Here is a 2,903-nt window from a genome sequence, read left to right on the forward strand (position 1 = left end):
AGTTCTGTGTAGCTTACGAACTGCATGGGTGTCAGTAAAATAAAAAAGAAAATACTACCTGGATTTTATATAGCAGCATTTACACATCCCAGACAGTATCCATAATACTGTCAGCCCATGGCGAAGCACAGAACTGCATGCTGATACATACATGAATGCTACTGAGCAAGCACACATGAATCATTGCTACATGCAAAGGCAGGGAGGTCCAAGCATATGGAGCTGGGCATAATCAGAACATGGAAATGTAAGTACTTCATGACCACATTCACAAAGCCTTCCAAACACCCAAGTTACCCCCTGGCACTAGAAACCAACACAGTGGGTCTCAGGGAGCAGCGAGTGTGACTAGAATCTATGTAGGAGCTGGGTACCCAAGACTACACATATTCTATATAACAATGTCAGAAACATATTTGGATGAAGACCCATTATGTTAGCTGGCTCTGTAATAGCACTAGATTTTAGCAAAAGAATTTTAAAGAACATTAGGTACTATACAAGAGACCTTTTCCACCACAAGTTAGATTCTAGTACATATACTATCCTACTATAGAGTGTGACCCAATCCCAGGGTTCTTTTCACAGCATCCTTAAATTCTTTGTTCCTTAGGCAATAAATCAAGGGGTTTAGGATGGGCGTGAGGACGGTGTACACAGCAGAGATGAGCTTGTTGGAGCTCCGGGTATCAATGGCCTGGGGTCGCACATATATAAAAAGCATGGCCACGTAGAAGAAGGTGACCACAGTGAGGTGGGAGGCACAGGTGGAGAAGGCTCTCCACCGGCCTGTGGCTGAAGGGATGCGCAGCACAGCCAGGGTGATGTAGCCATAGGAAAGAATGGTGGCCAGGAGTGGGAACACCAGAATGATAAAGGCCAGGATGAAGTCCACCAGCTCCGCAGTAGAGAAGTCAGTGCAGGCCAGCTTGAGAATGGGGGAGATGTCACAGAAGAAGTGGTTCAAGACATTGGAGCCACAGAAGGTGGCGCTGGAGATAAAGTAGACCTTAATCACAGAGACTGTGAAGGCACTTGCAAAAGAGAAGGCCACAAGCTGGACACACAGCCCTGTGGTCATGATGACTTGGTAGCGCAGGGGGTGGCAGATGGCCACATAGCGGTCATAGGCCATGGAAGCCAAGAGTACACACTCTGTACACACCAGGGAGATGAAAAAATAGAGCTGAGTCATGCAGCCAGTGAAAGAGATGCTTTTCCTCTGCAGGAGGAAGCCGTCCAACATCTTGGGGATGATGTCTGACACATACCAGATCTCTAGGAAAGATAAGGATCCCAGGAAGTAGTACATGGGTCTGTGGAGGGAGGCACTGCTCCAGACAGTGAGGATGATGGTCAGGTTCTCCACCAGCACAAAGAGGTAGGCGAGCAGGAAGAGGAGGAAGAGCAGGTACTGCAGCTCAGGAGCTGTGGGGAAGCCCAGCAGGATGAAGGTGCTGACCTTGGTGATGTTCTCCCCCCTCATCCCTGTGTACCTGCAAAAGATCAAGAGGCCAATAGGAAGAGTCAAGTATCAGCTGAAGGGAGAACGGGGAGCCAGCTTGTAATGTCAGCTGGAAGACCGAATTCCTGGTTCCTGTGAGTAGCAGGGAAAGGAACTCTTTCTTCTGCCAAGTCTTAAACTGGAAAGATGTGTGCACTTGAAGAGTTTGTTTAGGTGCACAATGAAGAGGGGAAGTAGAGGAGAGGAAGTGCTGAGGATAGATGTTCAGGGTGTACAGTGTCTCTATTGCCCATGTGGTCTCATCCTGGAGTGCTAGATGCAGAGGGTCCCATGTTTCCTAACTTACCCTTTTGATGGCTCCATACCTCATACCCTGGATCCAAAAGAGGGTACAGAAGGAGTTTTACCTCAGTTCTTAATAAGTTAAAAAATAATAGTCCATGAACCTACTCTGGAACTGTGAGTGAGTGTTGCTGAGGCCATGGCTCTAGCCTATTTAGTTTGTTAGTAGCTTATCTACTTCCTTTAAGGCGATTACAGCTGGGATCATAGTCCACCTCCTAGAATGCATGAGTGCAATGGTCTAGGGGTTGTTGGGATTGAGTGAAGTCTCCAAAGTTGCCTAGCTAGAGTCATTAGTTGCTTCCCCATCCCACACCCATATTAGCATGAACACACACAGGCATGCATGCGTACACACACACACACACTCACACACACACACCAGAAGGAACCCACACATTTCACCTGTTGATAATAGCATCACTACCTCCCTTGGCCTCAGACTAAAGTGGTAGCTGGAAAGCAAGCTTACTTTGAACTTGTAGAAACTGAGGCCAGAGCAGGTGTAGGGCAATACCTGAAGTCACAGTGGGGAAGGTTGGCCACATAATAGATGAATGATCCCCCCCAGGATCATGATTGAATTCTGAGTAGAAAGCTGGAGAGTGTGAGGGGTTGTATTACGCTATGCAGGGAGGTTCAACAGCTGGGTGCATCCAAGAGCATTGGATGAAATGAGTCCAAGTAAGGATGCAGTTGTGTGAAACATGAAATGGGGTATCCCTGAGGTCCTATGTGACCAGTGCTGGTGCCATCTCCTGGTCTTGGCTCTTCCCATTGGTGGGTGTGTGGATGAGAGTCAGGGTAACTCACAGGATTGGTCCTGGTTGTGATGATGAAAACTAGAGTGGATGCAAACTCTGTGATGATCAATGTGCCCCAATTTTAAACAGCATCTATGGGGAAGAGCTGGAAGGTGTGAATGAAAGAAATAAGCAAAGGGAGCATGAATGAAAATCAGGGATGAGTGTTGCCATTTGTGAAGTGACTCACCTCTGGGATTCCTGAGGAGGGCACCAGAGAGTAGGGGAGAGAAGTGCTGGTGGAATTCTACAGGGGCTTTAGGCATAGACAGAGATAGCTTAGTGCTCTGAGA

The 2,903-nt window shown here is 47.6% G+C and overlaps 1 protein-coding gene across 1 annotated transcript; it reads right to left on the reverse strand.

Annotated features, from left to right (window-relative positions):
• Positions 1–550: 550 nt before the first annotated feature.
• LOC110295604 (olfactory receptor 6B2-like) lies at positions 551–1,486 on the reverse strand. Its single transcript, XM_021164077.2, has one exon. It carries the CDS (start codon positions 1,484–1,486, stop codon positions 551–553), a length of 936 nt encoding a protein of 311 aa, XP_021019736.2.
• Positions 1,487–2,903: the final 1,417 nt, after the last annotated feature.

This window comes from Mus caroli, unplaced genomic scaffold, assembly GCF_978045245.1.
Source record: "Mus caroli unplaced genomic scaffold, Mus_caroli_1 scaffold_1, whole genome shotgun sequence".
In the NCBI taxonomy this organism is placed as follows: domain Eukaryota; kingdom Metazoa; phylum Chordata; class Mammalia; order Rodentia; family Muridae; genus Mus; species Mus caroli.

What these genes read in the sequence shown, in the direction of transcription:
- LOC110295604 (XM_021164077.2), bottom strand. Translation starts at nt 1,486, where the DNA reads ATGAGGGGGGAGAACATCACCAAGGTCAGCACCTTCATCCTGCTGGGC.